This window comes from Aotus nancymaae, unplaced genomic scaffold, assembly GCF_030222135.1.
Source record: "Aotus nancymaae isolate 86718 unplaced genomic scaffold, 86718_ANA_hifiasm-v0.15.2.pri h1tg000059l, whole genome shotgun sequence".
Classification (NCBI taxonomy): domain Eukaryota; kingdom Metazoa; phylum Chordata; class Mammalia; order Primates; family Aotidae; genus Aotus; species Aotus nancymaae.
The window spans coordinates 4744205-4763777 of NW_026988473.1; the positions used below are offsets into that span (position 1 = coordinate 4744205).

Genomic DNA, 19573 nt, shown 5'->3' on the forward strand with positions numbered 1-19573 from the left:
AACGTCCCCCAGCAGCCCTGAGTCATTCGAGACAAGAGTTCCACTGCACCTGTCTTCCTCAAGTGAAAAGGTTCCGGAAGAGCCCTGATGGGTGGAAGCATTTTGTGCAACTGCCTCGAGTTGCTGCTTTCCCAGAAGGGAGACGGGTAGTGGCTCCCCAACCTGCACCCCCGCAGGCAAGCGGCCCACGGAATATGTGCCCAGGTGCAATGAACGGATGCGGGACGTGAGGCCAGAGTAGAATGTTCCTGGGATCTTGCCACTGTCTCGATACCTGGGCAGTGGCTCAGTTTATCCCATTCCTAAAATTGGGGTACATACTTCACAGCGGGGCTGCGAGGATTAAATGCATGTACACTATCCCGTACCGTGCCTCTAGCGCAGTGCTTCTTTTATTATTTTATTTTATTTTTTTAATTTTTAATTTTTATTTTTTTTAGAGACGGGGTTTCATCATGTTGGCCAGGCTGGTCTCGAACTCCTGACCTCAGGTGATCCGCCCGCCTCTGCCTCCCAAAGTGCTGGGATTACAGGCGTAAGCCACTGCACCGCGCCTATTATTATTATTATTATTATTATTATTGCAACGAAGTCTTGCTCTGTTGCCCAGGCTGGAGTGCAGTGGTGCAGTCTTGGCTCACTGCAACCTCTACCTCCCGGGTTGAAGCGATTCTTCTGCCTCAGCCTCCTGAGTAGCTGGGCCTACAGGCATGCACCACTGCACCTGGTTAATTTTTGTAGTTTTAGTAGAGACGGAGTTTCACAAAATTGGTCAGGCTGATCTTAAACTCCTGACCTCATGATCCGCTCACCTCGACCTCCCAAAGTGCTGGGATTACAGACGTGAGCCACCACGCCTGGCCGCGCAGTGCTTCTTAAGGCCTGGTCCTCTGACCTGCATCATAATTGCCTTCAGGACTATCTGTGGCGCGTTATAAATCTCTGGGCTGGGCTGCACCAAACACTCCTGTAATCCCAGCACTTGGGAGGGCCGAGGCTGGTGGGTCGCATAAGCCCAGGAATTTGAGACCAGCCTGGGCAAAATACCGAAATTCCATCTGTATAAAAAATATATATACAAAAATGGCTGGGCGCGTTGGCTCACGCCTGTAATCCAGCACTTTGGGAGGCCGAGGAGGGTGGGTCACCTGGTCGGGAGTTCAAGACCAGCCTGATCAACATGAAGAAACCCCGTCTCTACTAAAAATACAAATTAAATTAGCTGGGCGTGGTGGGGCATGCCTGCTACTTGGAAGGCTGAGAGGCAGGAGAATCCCTTGAACCTGGGAGGCGGAGGTTGTGGTAAGCCAAGATTGTGCCATTGCACTCCAGCCTGGACAACAAGAGCGAGAGTCCATCCCCCTGCCAAAAAAGGAAAAAAAAAAATTACAAAAATTAGCTGGGATGATGGCCCACGCCTGTGGTCCCAGCTACTCGGAGGCTGAGGTGGGGGAATCGCTTGAACCATGACCGTGCCACTGCCCTCCAGCCTGGGTGACAGAGCAAGAAAAAAACAAACCAACAAAAACCTCTGGGCTTCTCTCAGAACTAGCTTCTTTTTAGAAAGTTCCCAAGTAGTTCTGATGCACACTCACATTTAAGAACCCCTAGGGCCGGGCACAGTGGCTCACTCCTGCAATCCCCTTCCAATCACTTTGGAAGGCGGAGGTGGGAGAATCACTTGCGACCAGGAGGTCAGTACCAGCCTGGACAACATAGTGAGACCACCCCCTCTCTATTATCTAAAAAAAAGGACTCAGCAGAGTTTAAGTGACTAATGGAATGTGCTGAGTGAGGGGTTGGGTGGAAATGTGAAGGATAACTCTCAAGGTTCTCTTCCTTTTTTTTTTTTTTTTTTGAGACAGAGTCTTGCTCTTGTTGCCCAGGCTGGAGTACAGTGGCATGATCTTGGCTCCTTGCAACTTCCGCCTCCCGGGTTCAAGCCTGCCTCAGCCTCCTGAGTAGCTAGGACTATAGGTGCCTGCCACCACACCCAGCTAATTTTTGTATTTTTAGTAGAGACAGGGTTTCACCATATTGGCCAGGCTGGTCTCCAACTCCTAACCTTTCAATCTATCTGCCTCGGCCTCCCAAAGTGCTGGGATTACGGGCATGAGACACCTGGCCTTTTTTTTTTTTTTTTTTTCCTGAGACAAGGTCTTGCTCTGTCACCAGGCTGGAGTGCAGTGGTCCTATCTTTGGCTCACTGCAGCCTCTACCTCCTGGGCTCAAGGGATCCTCCCACCTCAGCCTACTGATCTTCTCTCCAGGGTTCTGACTTGGATAAAAGTGCAGCTGTGCACAAAGGTGAGGAGCTCATGAGGACAGGGAACGATCTGGACTTCAGATTAGGACATAGAGTTGGAATGGAGGAAAAGGAGAAAAAGACTTTCTCAAGTATCAAAGTAGCCCTTGAAACATTACTTATGATAGGCTGTTGGAGGAAGGTTGGAATGGAAAAACTCACTGGTTTACTTGTTCTTTGCCAGGGCTCCTGCAGGCCAAACAGCTCACCACCTGTTTTCATATGGCTTGTGAGATAGAATGGTTTTCTCATTCGTAAATAGTTTTTTTAAAAAATAACATTTCATGACACCTGAAAATCAAATGCAATTCATATTCCATTGTCCATAAGTTTTATTAAAACACAGTCACACCCATTTTTAATGTATGACCTATATGCTTTTGCTCTATAAGAGCAGAGTTGAAGCTGGGCATGGTGGCTCACGCCTGTAATCCCAGCACTTTGGGAGGCCAAGGCGGGCAGACCACCTGAGGTCAGGAGTTCGAGACCAGCCTGGCTAACATGATGAAACCCTATCTCTACTAAAAATACAAAAATTAGCCAAGCGTGGTGGCAGTCGCCTGTAATCCCAGCTACTCGGGAGGCTGAGGCAGGAGAATCACTTGAATCCAAGAGGTGGAGGTTGCAGTGAGCAAAGATCGCACCACTGCACTCCAGCCTGGGTGACAAGAGTGAAACTCTGTCTCCAAAAAAAAAAACAAAAAAAAAAACTTGGAGAATAATGTTAAGAAAAATCATCCAAAAATTGGAAATCCAAGAGTGTAGTGTGTCCTTTCAATGTCACACTGGGTCACTGTTTCAGAAGCCCGCCCAAGGATTATTTACCCACAGGAATACACAGTTGTTTGACTTTGCTACTTACTAGTAAGGTAAATAGACTCTGAAATTACAAGGAGATATAGTCCCGGAGAGATGAAAAACATGTATATCCAGTAGAGAAAGTAACCTCAAAGGGTATAATTTTTGTCATGTAAGACATCCAGTGTATTTTGCATCTAACCTACTAATCATGTGCTAAACATTCCTCTTTATTTTATTTATTTATTTATTTTCAGACTTGCTATTCACCCAGGCTGGAGTACAATGGCATGATCTCAGCTCACTACAACCTCTGCCTCCCAGGTTCAAGCGATTCTCCTGCCTCAGCCTCCCAAGTAGCTGGGATTACAGGTGCACACCACCATGTCCGGCTAGTTTTTTGTATTTTTAGTAGAGATGGGGTTTCACTATGTTGGCCAGGCTGGTCTTGAACTCCTGACCTCAGGTGATCCACCCACCTTGGCCTCCCAAAGTGCTGGCATTACAGGCATGAACCACTGTGCCCGGCCTAACATTCCTCTTTAAATGCCTGTCCTGTCCGGCTCCGCTCCTCATGTGCATCACCACCTTATCAAATGGGAATCCCCTCACTGATGAGTTAAAGATCTTTTTTTTTGAGACAAGGTCTCACTATGCCCCCACACTGGACTGTAATGGTGCAAGCAGGGCTGGAATTCCTAGGATCAAGTGATCCTCCCTCCTCAGCCTCCCAAGTAGCTGGGACTACAGGCACTGGCCACCACACCCAGCAAATTTCATTTTTAAAAATTTTTTTGTAGAGAGAGGCCGGGCATGGTGGCTCACGCCTGTAATCCTAGCACTTTGGGAGGCCAAGGCGGGTGGATCACCTGAGGTCAGGAGTTCAAGACCAGCCTGGCCATCACGGTTAAACCCCATCTTAAAAAAAAGAAAAAAAAAAAACAATCAGTAATAGTAACATAAATCTTAATGTCCATGTTATTTCCTGACAAGTATGGAAAAAGTGCTGACACATTAAGTTTTCTCCTCGCCTCAGCTACTTGAAAGTCCTGGGCCCCTATCTCCAAGACACGTGATTTACTTGACCCTATCACTGACCACCAATGCCTGGCCTTACCTACCCTGCTCCCTGCTTTGTACTGAATAAAAGTCAGAGCGTCCAAGCACTCGAGGCCACTGCCGGACTCTGTGCTTTGGCTGGCAGTGGACCCCTGGGCCCAAACTTTTTTCTCTTTCTTGGTGTCTTGTATCTTTTATTTCCACAGTTTCTCGTTTCCACACCAGTAGAGAGGGGCTAACAGGACCCAGTAGGGCTGGACCCTACATATATGTACATCTAGATTTATGAAGTTACCATTACCATTACATCTTAAAAGATGCCAACGCACCAAACTGGTGAAGGGGTTACCTCAGTGGTGGGGATGCAGCAGAAAGACTGTTACATTTTCCTCTGTATGCTTGTGTATTATGCACACATTTTATAAGAACATATTCAGATATATATATATATACTTTTTTTTTTTCTGAAGACAAGAGTTTCACTCTTGTTACCCAGGCTGGGGTACAATGGTGAGATCTCGGCTCACCCCAACCTCCGCCTCCCAGGTTCAAGCGATTCTCCTGCCTCAGCCTCCCGAATAGCTGAGATTACAGACATGTGCCACCATGCCAGGCTAATTTTGTATTTTTAGTAGAGATGTTGGTCAGGCAAGTCTTGAACTCCTAACCTCAGGTGATCCACCATCTCGGAATCCCAAAGTGCTGAGATTACAGGTGTGAGCCACCTCACCCAGCCTAACATGTTGGTCAGGATGGTGTTGAACTCCTGACCTCAGATGATCCACCTGCCTCAGCCTCCCAAAGTGCTGGGATTACAGACATGAGCCACCGCACCTGGCCCATATTAATACATTACATGTATAATTTTTTTAAAATTAGGAGTTAGGGACTACAAGCACACACCACCGCACTCAGCATTTTTTTTTTTTTTTAAGAGATGGGGTCTTGCTGTCTCCGAAGCTGGTCTTGAACTCCTGGCCCAAATCAATCCTCCCACCTGGGCCTCTGAAAGTGCTCGGGTTGCAGGCGTGAGCTACCATGCCCAGCCTAGTTCTCATCTCTTACGTGCATGGAGGACATTTTTTCTTGCATCTGACCGTGCTCACTCGGCACAGCCTAAGGTAGTATCGGATCTTCCTTTCAGTACTGACTCCGTCCCTCACTGGCTATGACAGCTTGAGGAAGCCCATCCCTCCCTCCGCCTCAGACTCAAGCATCAAATAGGATTTATCCCGCCAGCTCCAGCTGTCACATGGGATTCTTGGACTGATGGAGGTGAAAGTGCTCCAAGCACCTGTAGGTGGCAGAGAGGAAAGCTGCTCAGCATCGGGTCCTGTAAGAACATCTGGGGAAGAGAATGGAAAAGCCAGGTGCCCTCTGGGGGCACACCTGGGGAGGGCATGGGGAAGGTCCCAGAACAGCTCTGAAGAATCTGTTGACCCTTCCCTTCTCGTAATTCCTCTCCACCAGAGAGTCGAGAAAATACTTGGAACTTGGGATCCAGCCCAGGCCTCCCCTTACCTGTGAATGCCTTCCAGCTATGCAGCTGGGTCCTAATCTCTCATTTGCTTAAGACTTCCATGGCTCTATACCATGCCCCTCAACTTTTTTTTTTTTTGAGACACAGTCTCACTCTGTTGCCCAGGCTGGCGTGCAGTGGCACAATCTCAGCTCACTGCAACTTCTGCCTCCCAGGTTCAAGCAATTCTCCTGCCTCAGCTTCCCAAGTAGCTGGAATTACTGGCACCTGCTGCCATGCCTGGGTAATTTTTTTTTTTTTTTTTGTATTTATAGTAGAGACAGGGTTTCACCATGTTGGCCAGGTTGGTCTCAAACTCCTGACTTCAGGTGATCCACCCACCTTGGCCTCCCAAAGTGCTGGGATTACAGGCGTGAGCCATCATGCCCAGCCGCCCCTCAACTTTCCTGAGCCCCCGTTCTTCATCTGTAGACTGCGCTCACACTGCCTCCATCATGGGAAAATTGAGATGTGCACAAAAGTGTCTAGCGTGAGGACAGGACAACTAGGGTTGCTGCCCTTTCGCCATCACCATGGGCCCCCACTGGTCTCACAATTCAAAGCACCCCCTACCACCCGTGAAGCAGTCCTGCATTGGCTGAAATCAGCCTGTGTTCTAGAATCTTGTCCCCTCTGCTGTCCTTCTGGTTCTAGAATCCCACTGCTACTCCAGGCCAGACACTCTAGAATCAAAGGCGCTGCTGCTTTTCCTGGGCAGGGCCTGCTTGCTCCAGCTCTCAAGTCTGACTTGCGTGTACACTATGGGCAAGATGCGGCTGCAGGACCGCATCGCCACATTCTTCTTCCCAAAAGGCATGGTGCTCACCACGGCTGCACTGATGCTCTTCTTCCTACACCTGGGCGTTTTCATCAGCGACATGCATAACTTCTGCGTCACCCACCACTATGACCGCATGAGCTTCCACTACACGGTCGTCCTGATGGTAAGCTCAGGGCAGGGACTCAAGGGCTGGCTGCGGGAGGCCCGAGGGGCTGATGGAAACCCCACTGTTGTGTCGGGGCCACTCTCCCACTGGATGGGCCTACAGTTCTCCCAGGTGATCAGCATCTGCTGGGCTGCCACGGGGTCACTCTACGCTGAGATGACAAAAAACAAGTGTACCTGCTGCTCTGCCATGACCATCCTGAGTGAGTGGCAACAGCAGGAGGGTGGAAGGGGGAGCCGGGAGCTTTGGAACCCTGAGATGTAGCATGGAGTAGGCAGGGAAGGGTACTGGGGCTGATGCGAGCTCTGTCCTCCACCCAGTCCTCAACGGAGCAATGTTCTTCAGCCGCCTGTCCTTGGAGTTTCTGGCCATTGAGTACCGGGAGGAGAACCACTGAGGCCTGGGGAGTTGGAACAGGGCTGAGGAGGGGAAGGAAAAGGCTGCCTCGGGTGTTTTAATAAAGTTGCCGTTTATTGCCACCTGCCAACTCCTTCACAGGGTGAGGGGTGGGAGGCTGGAGACCCAGGGGAAAGCAAGTCAAGACAAATGCTTGACTCACGGGGCTGCAGGCCTGGCCTGCAGCCACTCTGGTGGACTCAGCTTTGGGCTGGGGTCTTAGTGTCTTAGGCTTGAGGGAGAGGAGCAGTGAAGAGGTGCCCCCAGCCTCCCCGCCACCCCACCTCTCCTCCACAGGAACCAAGTCCTAGGCTGGCCTAGCCACAAGCAAGGGGGCTCAGGAGGGGCCCACACGGATGTGAGGGTTCATGAGCGGGTCCAGGTTGGGATCGCTGTCAGCTGCGGCCCGGCCTAGACGAGACATGAGGGCAAGGAGGGCCAGGAAGCCCAGCAGCCCCAAGAGCAGCAGCAGCCCCGCCCGCTGGAGCAGGGTCAGCGGCCGCTTCCGAGACCCGGCCCGGCTCCTGGGGGGATGAGGGGAAAATCAGGTCAGGCCCCAGCCCCCAGCGGCCCCCACGGCAGGGAGGGAAGCCCTGGTCACCACCCATTCCTGAGCCTCCGCCTCCTCGTCTGTGTCTCAGGGATGATCACTCCTGTACCTGCCACCATAGGGCGCTATTGTGCAGCTCAGACCAGCGGAGGCACAGGGCTGTGTTCGGCAAACCAGAATGTGTCAGGCATCGGGCAGAGTTACAAAGACTAGTGGGTGTCAGATCGGGGAGGAGCCTCAAAGAACCTGAGTCCAAACCTCCTGTGTGGGAGGCACAGAGACAGCCCCAGAGAGAAACAAACCACAGCTTTTGCTGCGCAGCCAAGGCCTCTCTGCACGGCACCAGGTACTGTTCCTTTCCAGAACAAGCCCCTTTTGCCATGAAACTGTCCCTCCCAAGGCCTCTGGCTCCTACTCCCTCTCTGCCCCTTCCCGGCACTCTGCCCTGCCTGACCCTCTGTACCTTAGCAGCTGGGCCAGCCAACCCAAGGCAGGCCGGCGTCGGTACTTGTCATCGTCACAGTCTCCGTGGAGGCCTGGTGTCCGGTCATCATCCCGTGTGTCATACACCTTCCTTGGGGCTATAGGGTAGAGCCACTAGCATCAATAGATTCAGGAAAACTGGCCACTTTGGGGAGGGCTGGGGGGATCACCTGCCTTCCTCAGTCTGACAGAGCATCTCAGAATTGTGAGGAGGTAATGGCAGTGCCTGGATTGAGGAAGGGTTCCTCCAGGTGGGTCTCTGGATCCTCAAGCTCCCCCCACACAAACCGCTACCCCTTTTTTATCCTTCTGTGGCCTGGATAACTCCCAGGCTCACCGTGAGTTGAGGGCTCAGGATTGCCCATGTGGATCACTGCGTGCTGCTCGGGCCGGCCTGGGGAAGCCGGGGGACGGGGGGCCTGGCTGTAGAAGGCTGGGGCAGCAGAGGCGCCGTCTACCTCCTCTGGTCCAGGGGTACTGCTGGCTGTGGGTGGGAAGAGAGCTGTCAGCAGAAGCGGGTAGAGCTGAGGGGTAGAGCATTTGACTGCGGACCAAGAGAGCCGTCAGCAGAGCAAGGAGGCTAAAGCTCAAACAGCTGGTGGAAGCCACCACTTACCATTAAAGCTGGACCAGTCAGAGAAGTTGGAGGTGTTGAGGGGCTCAGGCTCTGGGCTCACCACCTCATCGATCTGGAGGAAGGAATCTGGGTCACCAGGCTGCCTAGTACTGTCCCCACCCACCCATCTAGCTCAGGTGGGGCCCAGGGCAGATGGATGGTCAGAGGGACTCTCACCAGAGGGAGGCCCAGTCCTGCCCGGGCCCAGTTGACTGTGGCCAGCTTCTCTCTCAGTGTGGAGGCCACGGGGCCAGCCAGGTTGCTTGGGGGAAAGATGGGGCCATTGCAGCTGGGGCACTGGTAGCCGGCAGGTGCCGTGTTTCGGGGTAGCTGGGCAGCACGTTCATTGAGGCAGGCCCAGTGAAAGAGATCTTAGGGCCCATGAGACAGGGGAGAAGAGACATGAGGAAGAGGGCGCTTAGGGCTCCTAGCCTAGCATCAGACCCCAGACCACTGTAGGGACATACGGACATGTATATGTGTACCAGAGCCTTCTCCTCCCCCTCCTCCTCCCCTAAAGGTCCGTTTCATCAGTGTTCCCTAAAACGTCAGTCTTCTTGGCTGCCACCATCTAAGTCCAGGCAGCTGCTACCAAGCTGTCCAGTTCACAGGGGTGAGGTTGGGTGGCAAGAAAATGCCACCTCCCATTGAAGTGAGTCCTCTCTGGGCCTGCACTCATCATACTCTTTGGGCTAATGGCTAATAATGAACAGTTTCAAAAAAGTTCCTCGATATACACACAGGCACACATATATATGTACCTATCCATGTGCACAAATGTACATGTGCTTATAAGCACATATTCAAACACAAGTAGCATTCCCTATTATCTAGACTATGGCACCATAGCTCTCACACATAAACATCCGTACACTCACAGGTTTGCTCACACTCAGGCACCCTCAACCATGCATTCTCTTGCACTCATACAACATACCTGTATTCATATGTTCACATACGTACATTTACCCATTCACTCACCCCCAAGTACTAATCAACACACTAACACTCATTTAAACACACCATGTTCACTAAATGCCTACAAGCACACACACGCACTCACAAGGAGAAACACCTATGGAGCTGTCTCTGCATGTGCTCCTTCAAAAATGAGCTGCCAGGCGCGGTGGCTCCTGACTATAATCCCAGCACTTTGGGAGGCTGAGGCGGGTGGATCACCTGAGGTTGGGAATTCGAGACCACCTGACCAACAAGGAGAAACTCCGTCTCTACTAAAAACACAAAATTAGCTGGGCTTGGTGACGTATGCCTGTAATCCCAGCTACTCAAGAGGCTGAGGCAAGAGAATCACTTGAACCTGGGAGGCAGAGGTTGCAGTGAGCCCAGATCATGCCACTGCACTCCAGCCTGGACAACAAGAGTGCAACTCTGTCTCAAAAAAACAAAAACAAAAACTGGAGCTAAGGCTCTTACCCCAGATTCACGTCAAAGTCATGACACATATGTCTGCTGACTTCTTTTAGCTAACTTTAATGTGGGAAACTCACTTCCTCTCTGTTTAGCCCTGGAATCAGTGTTGGATCCTAAATATCTGAAACCTTGAAAGCTACATGCCGGTCTGGCTAGCTAATAGTCACAGCCACCACCATACCCATAAGCTTGACTGGCTCTCGCTCAACCCTCCAGATTGGCAGTGTTTTAATTTTTAGGAAAGAGGAACTAGGAGCTTTACTTTTTAGGAAAGACAGTGAGGCCTAGAAAGGAAGAATAACTTGCCTGAACTTACAGAGCAGGTAAGGAACTTTAACAGGACTAGAATCTGGGCTCTGAGACTTGGGGGAATCACTGTCCTGCTGCTTGAGAAGGGCCTGGAAACCAGTCACCAAGCTGGCCCCTGAGGCTGGCCTGATCCCCCCAAGGTGCCAAGGCCTCACCATAGCAGACAAGGCGGGTCGTCTCCCGGCTGGCCAGGGGTATGTTGCACAGGCGGCAATTGGGGTTGTAGTCGCTATCTTGGAGCCACTGCAGGTAGGACTGGACGATGCACTGGAGTGGGAGAGAGATGTCACAACTGGTGCTGGTGCTGCTCGGCCTATCACCCTAAGGTCCAACAGTCTCTTTTTCTCTAGCCACAGAGGAGACTCATCCTTTCATTTGTTCAACCAATAAACATTTATTGAGCACATACTGTGTGCCAGACTCTCTCTTGGGGCCGGGGGATATATCAGTGAACAAAATAAACCAAGTCCTTGCCCTCGTGGGGCTTACATTCTATTGCGGGGCCCCTCATGGATTTGGAGGAAGCCAATACCGCCTGCCCACCCAGTGCCCTGTCAACCGCTCCCCGAAGGCCCCACCTTGGCGTGATTGGCTACCAGGCAGTGTTCGCAGACGTTGACCCGATGTTCGAAGCAGAATAGGTTCGTCACCTTTCTCTTGGGGCACTTACAAAGCCCCATGATCGATCCTGGGAAAGGGAGTTGGTAGGAAGCCAGGTTCTGGTGGCCGCCACTACGCTCTTACCAGCCCAGTCTCCACTTAACTCCCCAACACCTCTCATATTCGCCCCGACCCCAGATTCCTGCTCATTGCCCTTCCTTAGGCGGGGAAACATTCCCAGCATAAATCCCGCCTACGGCGACCCCTCAATCCTTCTGGTTTCCGCCCCCGGCCAGGTCCCTCCATGAGCGACTCCCCGATACCACCGGCCCCGCCCCCAAGGCACCTCCTGAGCCCCACCCCCCCAAGCCCCGCCCCTTCTCTACAGACCCCAGTCTCTGTGTTTACTGATCGGCCGCTGCACCAGTTTCGAAGGGCGCTAGCGATGGTTCGAGGAGCGGTGGGGCAGGGGCCACGCTCCCCGAGGCTCCTGCTCCGCTCCCTTCAGCCTTGGCCGCCCCGATTACCCCTCCGCTGCCACGTCTCTTCCGGGTGCGGCGCGCGCTGATGACGCCATCGCGCCCCCGGGCCACGCCTCCATGACGCTAGACGGGAAGACGGGTGGAAAAGACTGGGGGGGAATCAGAGCGCTGCGGACCTCTCGCTCTACGTCACTTCCGCTTCCTTCCCCGCAGGGCGGGTAATTCGAAAGTTCCTTGCAGCGAGTGGCCTTCCTGGTTGGCGCGCTCCCGGGGCGGCGGCGCTGGAGGAGCTCGATACGGAGCATAGTTATGTCTGGGAGGCGAACGCGGTCCGGAGGGGCCGCTCAGCGCTCCGGTGAGCTGAGGGCGCGCGGGAGACATGAGGTCGAGCCGTTTGGGCGACGCGGTCCTGTGAAAGATGGCCCTTCCCTCCCGCTGCTGCCGCCGCCGGAGGAGGTGCCCTTAAAAGGGCTTGTTTGGGAATCCTCGCTTTCTCTAGAATCTGTTCTCTGGACTCTAAGACCTAGAGTCCTCCTTTACCTCGTAACTTTTTTCTCTTTCCAGGGCCAAGGGCCCCATCTCCTATTAAGTCTGTGCGGAGGTCCCAACGGAAATCAGGTTCTGATCTCCCGAGCATCCCCCCTGAAATCTGGCCGAAGGTGAGCCCCAGGTTTCTCACTTCCTCCCCTTGTGGCCCGTCACCTAATGTAGAGCTCATCTTCATCCTTCTTCTTCAGACACCCAGTGCGGCTGCAATCAGAAAGCCCATCGTCTTGAAGAAGATCGTGGCCCATGCTGTAGAGGTAAAAGCTAAGATGGGATGTTGTGGGTTGGTAGGTGGGCAAAACCAGCTATGTGATCAATTGGTATTGTCACCTGCAGGTCCCAGCTGTTCACTCGCCTCGCAGGAGCCCTAGGGTGAGTTCATTTTCATCTACTTAGTTAAGTAAAATCAGGGTCACTCTAGAGCTGGACAGTACACATTGGCTGCTCACATCTGCCCAGGGAGCTGTTTTGCAGTACTGCAATAAGTTTGCTTTTGGGCACTTGCATGCATTGCCAGTCTTGATTACTCCCTGAAGACTTAATACACTTAACTTTTTATGCCTTGTGTATTTTTACCATTTTTCTGGAACTTCTTTTAAAAGCTGAGCTGTGTCTTAACTGCAAGTACTGTCTTTCTAACCCATTTTGTCATCAGTTTTCATTTATGGGTGGTCTAAAATAAGTCACGTGTATGATATTTTTACAGCTTTAGCAGAAGTTATTATCAAAGGATGTTTCATTAATAGAAAATCTGGGCCAGGTGCAGTGGCTCACGCCTGTAATCCCAACACTTCGGGAGGCCGAGGCAGGTGGATCACTTGAGGTCAGGAGTTCAAGACCAGCCTGGCCAACATGGTGAAACCTCGTTTCTACTAAAAATACAAATACTAGCTGGGCGTGGTGGTGGGCACATGTAATGTAGCTACTCAGGAGGCCGAGGCAGGAGAATCACTTGAATCCAGGAGGCAGCGGTTGCAGTGAACCATAATTGTGCCATTGTAGTCCAGCCTGGGCGACAAGAACAAGACTCTGTCTTTGGAAAAAAAAAAAAAAAAAAAAAATCCACGCGCGGTAGCTTACGCCTGTAATCCCAGCGCCACTTTCGGAGGTCGAGGCAGGTGGATCACGAGGTTAGGAGTTGGAGACCAGCCTGGCCAGGCATGGTGGCGCACGCCTGTAGTCCCAGCCACTCAGGAGGCTGAGGCAGAAGAATTACTTGAACCCAGGAGGTGGAGTTTGCAGTGAGCCAAGATCGTGCCCCTGCACTCCAGCCTGGGTGACTGAAAAAAAAAAAACAACAAAAACAGGGGTGTTCCAGGCCAAGGAAGCCATGTTTGCAGAGACTGGAAATTTAAAGAAAAATCACAAGGTTTGGGGACTAGCAATTTGTTTAGTGTCTGCAGCAGACCTCAGCAGGGGAGGGAGCACCCTACAGCAGAGCAGATCCTGATGAGGCACAAAAGCCACACTCAGGGATTGGGCTTCATTCCTGGATCTGTGGGCAGCCTTTGGAGAGTTCCGGGTAAGGTACAGACTGAGTCAAGTTTGAGTGTTTTAAGAAAGATCCCTCTGGGAGTTGTGGAGAGATTGGTTTGGAGAAGGGCTACCCTGGGGCTCCAAGACCAGTGGAATGATGTGAAGTTCAGAAATCCTGATGTGTGAAGGTAAGGGTGTGAGCTAAAGGCAGGCTAATACACAGTACTGGGTTCAGAGGGAACCGCCCCCCAGAGCCTTCCCTGACTATCCTTTCCCTATTGCTATCACATTTCTCTATGTAATTCTCTTAGACCTTATCAGTTCTAAAGACAGGGTCTTGCTCTGCCACCCAGACTGGAGCACAGTGGCAAGATTTTGGCTCACTGCAGATCTTCCCTCCTCAGTCTCTCAAGTAGCTGGGACTACAGTCATACACCACCATGCCTGGCTAATTTTTTGATGTTTTCTCTAATTTTTTTTTGTAGCGATGAGGGTTCACTATGTTGCCCAAGCTGGTCTTGAACTTCTGGACTCAGGTGATCCTCCCACCTTGGCCTCCTAAAGTATTGGTTATACAGACATGAGCCACTGTGCCTGTCCTTATCGCTTCTTACAGTGTATTTTCTTGCATGTTTGATGTCTTTCTCTTCACTCTAAGAACATAGGCACCTGAAGGGTAGGGACTCTGCTTCCCCTACTAGCCACTCGTTCTTGTTGGTTGATTTGAGATTCAAGGGACATTGAACAGGGTAAAGCTGCCAGGACCTGAGTGACTGCTTGGCTATAGAGGATGAGGAAGTAGTAGTTAGTAGTGACTACCAATTTGTTCAGCTTCCCTGGTTTTGTGTGTGTGTGTGTGTGTGTGTTTGGAGGTGGGGCAGGGTTCTGAGTTGAAGTCCTACTCTGTCACCTAGGCTGGAGTGCAATGGTGCAATCTTGGCTCACTGCAGCCTCTGCCTCATGGGTTCAAGCAATTCTCATGATTCAGCCTCCCATGTAGCTGGGACTACAGGCACACGGCACTACGCCCAGCTAATTTTTGTATTTTTAGTAGAGACAAAGTTTCACCATGTTGGCTAGACTGGTCTCAAACTCCTGACCTCAGGCGATCCACCCACCTCAGCCTCCCAACGTGCTGGGATTACTGGCGTGAGCCACCACGTCTGGCCACCCATTACCTCTTGAGCTTCATCTTCAGTTTCTGTCCTCTTTCCTTCACTTCAGTCACGCTGGCCTCCTTGTTCTTTGACCTTGACTAGTATGCCGTGGCCTCAGGGTTTTTGCACCTTCTGTTCCCACTGCCTAGAACACTTGGCCATGAGTCACTCCCACACCTCCTTCAATCTGTAGCTCGAATATCACCTCAATGAGGCTTATATTGACCTTTATCTCTTTACAGTTCTAACCAACCCCAAGCACTCCTATGTTTTCCTGTAGTGGTTGATACTGCTAACATAATACTGAATTTTCTTAACAGTTTTTCCCTTAGAGTAGGGTAGGGGTTTCCTCTGTTTTATTCCCTGATGTATTCCCAGTACCTGGCACAGGACAGGTGACTGATAAGTACTTATGGACTGAGTGGACGTTTTAGGACAATCCTCCTTAGCTGTGTGGCAGATGGACCATAGCAGGAAAGGGCAAAAGCAGGGAGAGCAATCAGAAGGTTGCTGGGACCAACCTGGGCAACATAACGAGACCCCCTTCTCTACAAAGAAACTGACAAAAAATTAGCCAGACAGAGTGGCACATGCCCGTAGTCCCGGCTACTCAGAGGTTGAGGTAGAAGGATTGCTTGAGCCCTGGAGGCTGAGGCTGCAGTGAGCCATGATCGTGCCATTGTACTCCAGCCTGGGCAACAGAGTTGAGACCCTGTATCCAAAAACAAAACAGAAAAGATTGCTGACCTGGTCTAGAAGACGCCTAATGAGGGTTTGAGTTGGTCAGAGGGGAGGCTGGATGCTGGGCACATTTTAGTAACACACCAGCCAGTGAGGGCAAGTCCACTTGGGTCACAAACGCAGACTCCACGGAAGCAATGGTGGGGTGTTTTCTTCTCCCCACATCTCTTTCAGGGTCTGATTTGTTTCTTAAAAAAGTATGTGTCCTGTGGGTGTTTGTTTCCACCCTGAACTTCTTGGGCTTTTCTGGAAGTAAGCAGTGCAGCTAAGTACCGGGGGCATCTCTTTTGTCCTGGTGCAGATTGCCTTTTTCTTGGAGAAGGAAAACAAGCCCCCTTGCAGGGAGCTGACTAAGGAGGACCTTTCCAAGACATACAGTGTTTCTGCCACTCCCAACACCTCTCCCGTGCTCAACCCTGAGGCTGAGTCCAGCTCCAAGGAGAGAGAGCTGGATGCCAGAGACCTGGAAATGTTTAAAAAAGTCAGGCGTTCCTACAGCCGGCTGGAGACCCTGGGCTCTGCCTCCACCTCCACCCCAGGCCGCCGGTCCTGCTTTGGCTTCGATGGGCTGCTGGGGGCAGAAGATTTGTCCAGAGTCTCACCAGTGGTGTGCTCAAAATTCACCGAGGTCCCCAGGGTTGGTGCAAAGCCTTGGGCCCCAGACATGACTCTCCCTGGAATCTCTCCACCACCCGAGAAACAGAAACGAAAGAAGAAGAAGAAGATGCCAGAGATACTGGTGAGTGAGAGGCGGGGTTTTTCTCTGCCGTATGCTCTGGGAGCCGTGCAGGGCTGGGGCTCTGGCTCTTTTGGGGGATAAGCAGCACCTGCAGGGTGTGGGTGAGATGCTCCAGCTACCATGTTCCCTTCTCACTCACCTGCTCCCCATTCTCTTCCTTCAGAAAACGGAGCTGGATGAGTGGGCTGCGGCCATGAATGCCGAGTTTGAAGCTGCTGAGCAGTTTGATCTCCTGGTTGAATGAGATGCAGTGGGGGTGCACCTGGCCAAATTCTCCCTCCTGTCCCTGTACATAGCAACCTCCCTGTGGAGAGGACACTTAGGGTCCCCTCTCCTGGTCTTGTTACTTGTGTGTGTGCTGGTGCCGCGTATGAGGCCTGTCCACCTTTGAGGGCTTGGGCAGCAGTGGCAGTCATCTTGGTTTCAGGAAATGGGGCCGCCTGGCCCAGCCACTTGCTAGTGTCCTGTCTCTTGTCATCATGTCCTTCCTATCTCCCTAAAGTAGCACAGCCAGTTTCCAGGTGGGCCGCAGACTGGGGAGGAGAATGACTGGCCCAGCCAGAAGTTAAAGGACTGGGGGTTATGGTGAAGGGCACCTCTGCTCTTGTTGGGAAGGGTGGCTGCTTAGAAACAGGCCCAGGGGCTCTGCCAGCCTTGGCTTCTCCCTCCTGAGTTGCCTTCAGTTGGTGACTTTCTTCCTGAGCCCAGCTATGTGAAGAGGTTTTGGATTCTGTGGGTTTCCTCTTCGATTTTGTAGATAGTCCCAGAGAGAATTCGTGGGCTGAGAGAGCAGTTCTGTCTTGGAGGAAGAAGCTGGACATTGAGCCTGTAGAGTCTGGGTTTTGAAGGACTTGGGGGGCCTTATTTGGGTCTCAGACCATAAGTGTTTACTACCAGAAGCTGTGTTTTCTAGTTCTGGTCTGCTGTTGAGATGTTTGGTAACTGTCAGGTTGATAGGGCGCTGGCTGCCTGGAGCAAAGTGTGCATTTTGGCGTATGGCCACCAGGTGCGGTGAGTTTCCGTGGTTCACAGCCTCTGGGCTGGTCCGCTGCACAGGGCCCAGGCTGGAGTCTTACCACTCTGCTGCAGGGGTGGAAGGCGGCCCCGCCTGTCACCCACACCCATTTCTTACAAAATAAGTTACACAGAGTCTACTTGGCCCTAGAAGAAAAAGTTGAAGAGTCCTAGCCCTACTAGCATTGTGCGACTATGCTTGTAAAATCCTCAGAAGCTTTCCTAGCGCGCCAGACAGTGGCAGGGGTTTACAGCAGCTTGTTTTTGACCTCTCTACCCTCTCACGTGAGAATACTGCCTGGGATGCATCTCATGATCTCTGGACAATTTCCCTGCTTTCTCTTCTTTCAATACTGGTAGAAGGTGTGGTTTTGGAGGCTGCCCTGCCCCCCACTCTCCTGCTGCATTTCAGGATGTTGGACCTTTTATGTTTACAAGTTCATGGAAGTAGAAGCTGAGGTGTACAGAAGAGCTGGTGGATAACAGAGAATGCCAGGGAAGATGAGCGCCGGGTCAGGGTACTTGGATGAAATGGCATAGGCTAGGCGGGCCTCAATGAAACCTTCTGCCAGGCCTGCAAGTCCCAGGCCATCTGTTCAACGCTCCGTGCTTTGTCAGACCTACAAGCAAGCCTAGGTGTCCTTGAGCTGAGCTGTACTGAAGAACTCTCGTCCTCACTGGCTGATGGGGCAGAACTCTTGGGAAATGTCTTAGTCCTACAAAATTGGGGTCACTAGATGATGTGGAGTTGAGATCATCATTGCAAACTTCTCTGTTCCTGAGGAACTGAGTTTAAGGGGGAAATGGGGTTTTGTTTTAGAGTTGGAAAAAACTGTGATTAAAGGGTTTCTGGCCGGGTGCGGTCAGAAACCCACACCTGTAATCCCAGCACTTTGGGAGGCTGAGGCAGGTGGATCCCAAGGTCAGGAGTTCAAGACCAGCCCTGGCCAACATAGTGAAACCTTGTGTCTAAAAATACAAAAACAAATAGCTGGGCATGGTGGCGGGCGCCTGTAGTCCCAGCTACTTGGGAGGCTGAGGTAGGAGAATCGCTTGAACTGGAGAGGCAGAGGTTGCAATGAGCTGAGATTGCACCACTGCACTCCAGCCTGGGTGACACAGCAAGACTCTGTCTAAAAATAAAATAAAAGTTTCTGCCTGTTCATGGACTGTGTTTATTTCAATGGGTCAAAGGCAGAGCTGAGGGTAAGGTCAGGCCTCCTTTGGGCGGCATCACCAGGGTTGTCCTTTTGTCCAGGGGCTCCCAGCCCCACTTCCCCCCATTGGCCCCATGGTAGATCACTGTCCTGCCCCATGTCTTATTTCTGTCCAGTCCCCCATCCGCTCCTCTTCCAAGAGGAAGAAAGTTGGGTCTGGGGAGAGGGTGCTAAGAGCTCCCCCAGTGCCCAAGGGAGATGCCTGGGAAGGAAGCACCTTCCCAAGTCCAGCCCTTCCTTCCCTTTCAGGCTCCTTTGAAGGAGCCCGAGTTGCTCATCCGTGGTCCAGACTGGACGTTGTGTAGCAGCAGTGCTGCGGGACCCATGGGGAGCTGGTCAGTGATGCTGATGCCTGAAACTTCTCCCACTTGGCCTTAGGTAAGGCTAGGAACCTACAGGCAGAGGGCATAGAGCAGCCTCCCTTCCATCCCATCCTCCACACTCGAACTTGCCTCCTAGTCATCCAAACAAATCAAGGCCATTAAGTTCTCCCCAGACTTAATCCACTTTGACCTCCTTCCCCTACCCAGAGGAGATGGGTCCCCTCTTCAAGGCTAGCCTTTCCACTTTGGCTTTTGATCCAATTATCTTGTCTCTAAAACCTTGTTCCTCTTTTTTTCCCAAGTCCTAAATGGCTTTTATTTGCTTTGTTGTTAAAAATTGACAACCAGGCTGGGCACAGTGGCTCACACCTGTAATCCTAGCACTTTGGTTGAGGCAGGAGGATCCTTGAGCTCAGGAGTTTGAGACCAGCCTGGGCAACACAGGGAGACCCTGGCTCTACAAAAAATGTAAAAAATTAACTGGTGCATGTCTGTAGTCCTAGCTACTCAGGAGGCTGGGGTGGGAGGATCACCTGAGACCAGGAGGTCAGGGCTGCAGTGAGCCATGATAATGCCATTACACTCCAGTCTGGGCGACAGAGTAAAGACCCTGTCTCAAAAGACAAAAAAGACAAAAGTCTTGACCAGCATCTGTTGTTAGCTACTACCATTACTCCCTCCTTTTAAGCTTGAAGGAACGTTCAAGTTGCTGTTTACTTGAACCGGGGACCAACTGCAGCTCCTTCCTGCACCCTATCCGGCCAGCCTCATCCTCCTCAACATCCCCCCACCCCACAGCCACTACAATTGCACTGACCTCCTGTGGGTCTCCTTCCCTTTAACTGCTTGTCTCCACACTGTCCAC

The 19573-nt window shown here is 51.7% G+C and overlaps 3 protein-coding genes across 3 annotated transcripts; 2 read left to right on the forward strand and 1 right to left on the reverse strand.

The window, feature by feature from the left end:
* Positions 1-6056: 6056 nt before the first annotated feature.
* On the reverse strand, positions 6057-11560 carry ZFPL1 (zinc finger protein like 1). Its single transcript, XM_021673049.2, has 8 exons — positions 11404-11560; positions 10992-11101; positions 10569-10680; positions 8851-9044; positions 8674-8746; positions 8395-8541; positions 8038-8155; positions 6057-7548 (listed from the first exon to the last, which is right to left on the reverse strand). The coding sequence occupies exons 2-8, from the start codon at positions 11091-11093 to the stop codon at positions 7362-7364; spliced, it is 933 nt and encodes a 310-aa protein (XP_021528724.1). The 5' UTR covers positions 11094-11101; positions 11404-11560; the 3' UTR covers positions 6057-7361.
* Positions 6293-7025, forward strand: TMEM262 (transmembrane protein 262). Its single transcript, XM_012463013.2, has 3 exons — positions 6293-6625; positions 6731-6830; positions 6949-7025. Exons 1-3 carry the CDS (start codon positions 6443-6445, stop codon positions 7023-7025), a joined length of 360 nt encoding a protein of 119 aa, XP_012318436.1. The 5' UTR covers positions 6293-6442.
* Positions 11561-11723: 163 nt separating the features above from the next.
* Positions 11724-18324, forward strand: CDCA5 (cell division cycle associated 5). The gene is made up of 6 exons (XM_012463014.2): positions 11724-11850; positions 12060-12154; positions 12233-12298; positions 12378-12413; positions 15717-16154; positions 16318-18324. The coding sequence occupies exons 1-6, from the start codon at positions 11805-11807 to the stop codon at positions 16396-16398; spliced, it is 762 nt and encodes a 253-aa protein (XP_012318437.1). The 5' UTR covers positions 11724-11804; the 3' UTR covers positions 16399-18324.
* The last annotated feature ends 1249 nt before the right edge of the window (positions 18325-19573 follow it).